General features: G+C 46.4%; 1 protein-coding gene across 7 annotated transcripts in view; it reads right to left on the minus strand.

The window, feature by feature from the left end:
- The window catches only part of PAN2 (poly(A) specific ribonuclease subunit PAN2), a 12,496-nt gene that overhangs the window by 1,556 nt on the left and 10,399 nt on the right, over nucleotides 1–541 (minus strand). For all 7 annotated transcript variants that reach the window (XM_006908902.2, XM_015587057.1, XM_006908901.2 and 4 more), the window contains exons 22-23: nucleotides 306–485; nucleotides 86–179 (exon numbers count right to left, since the gene is read on the minus strand). In XM_006908902.2, coding sequence (XP_006908964.1) covers nucleotides 86–179; nucleotides 306–485 — 274 coding nt within the window. The remainder of the gene's footprint in view (nucleotides 1–85; nucleotides 180–305; nucleotides 486–541) is intronic.

Consider the following 541-nt stretch of genomic DNA (forward strand, 5'->3'; position numbering starts at 1 on the left):
TAACTCTCACCACTAACTTAGGGTCCCTCCAACACTTTTTCCTGCTCTTTCTTAATGAGCACCACTAGGGCTTTCAAGTACTCACCCAGAAAGTACCAAGCAAGAAATCGTAGGGAAATCATTCGTTTTCTGGGCATGTGAAACAGATAGACAGTGTCAAGGACCTGGTCCTTGGGCACCTGGCAGGGATAAAAGAATGGGAGGCTGAAGGTAGAGGATCCATAATTTCATATTCTCCAAAAGCATAATGTATACCCTAAGGGGTCCACACTCAAAGAAGACTCTTAAAAGGGCCCTGCCCGAACCATGAGATTGATGACCCGGAAGTCCTTCTGCAGACCATGACCCACAAACTTGACTCCGATGTCTATGAGAAAACGAAGTTTTAAGTAGGTAGACTTGAGAGTTGTGAGGTGCTTAGAGGAAATCTTCGCATCAAGGTCTCCTGGTTTTATCCCTGAGTACTGAGTCAAGTAATCCACCACCTAGGGACAGAGAAAAGGACAAGTCTCCAGGAAGCGAGGTGCAAGGTCTCCCCCTA

Source organism: Pteropus alecto, unplaced genomic scaffold, assembly GCF_000325575.1.
Source record: "Pteropus alecto unplaced genomic scaffold, ASM32557v1 scaffold433, whole genome shotgun sequence".
In the NCBI taxonomy this organism is placed as follows: Eukaryota; Metazoa; Chordata; class Mammalia; order Chiroptera; family Pteropodidae; genus Pteropus; species Pteropus alecto.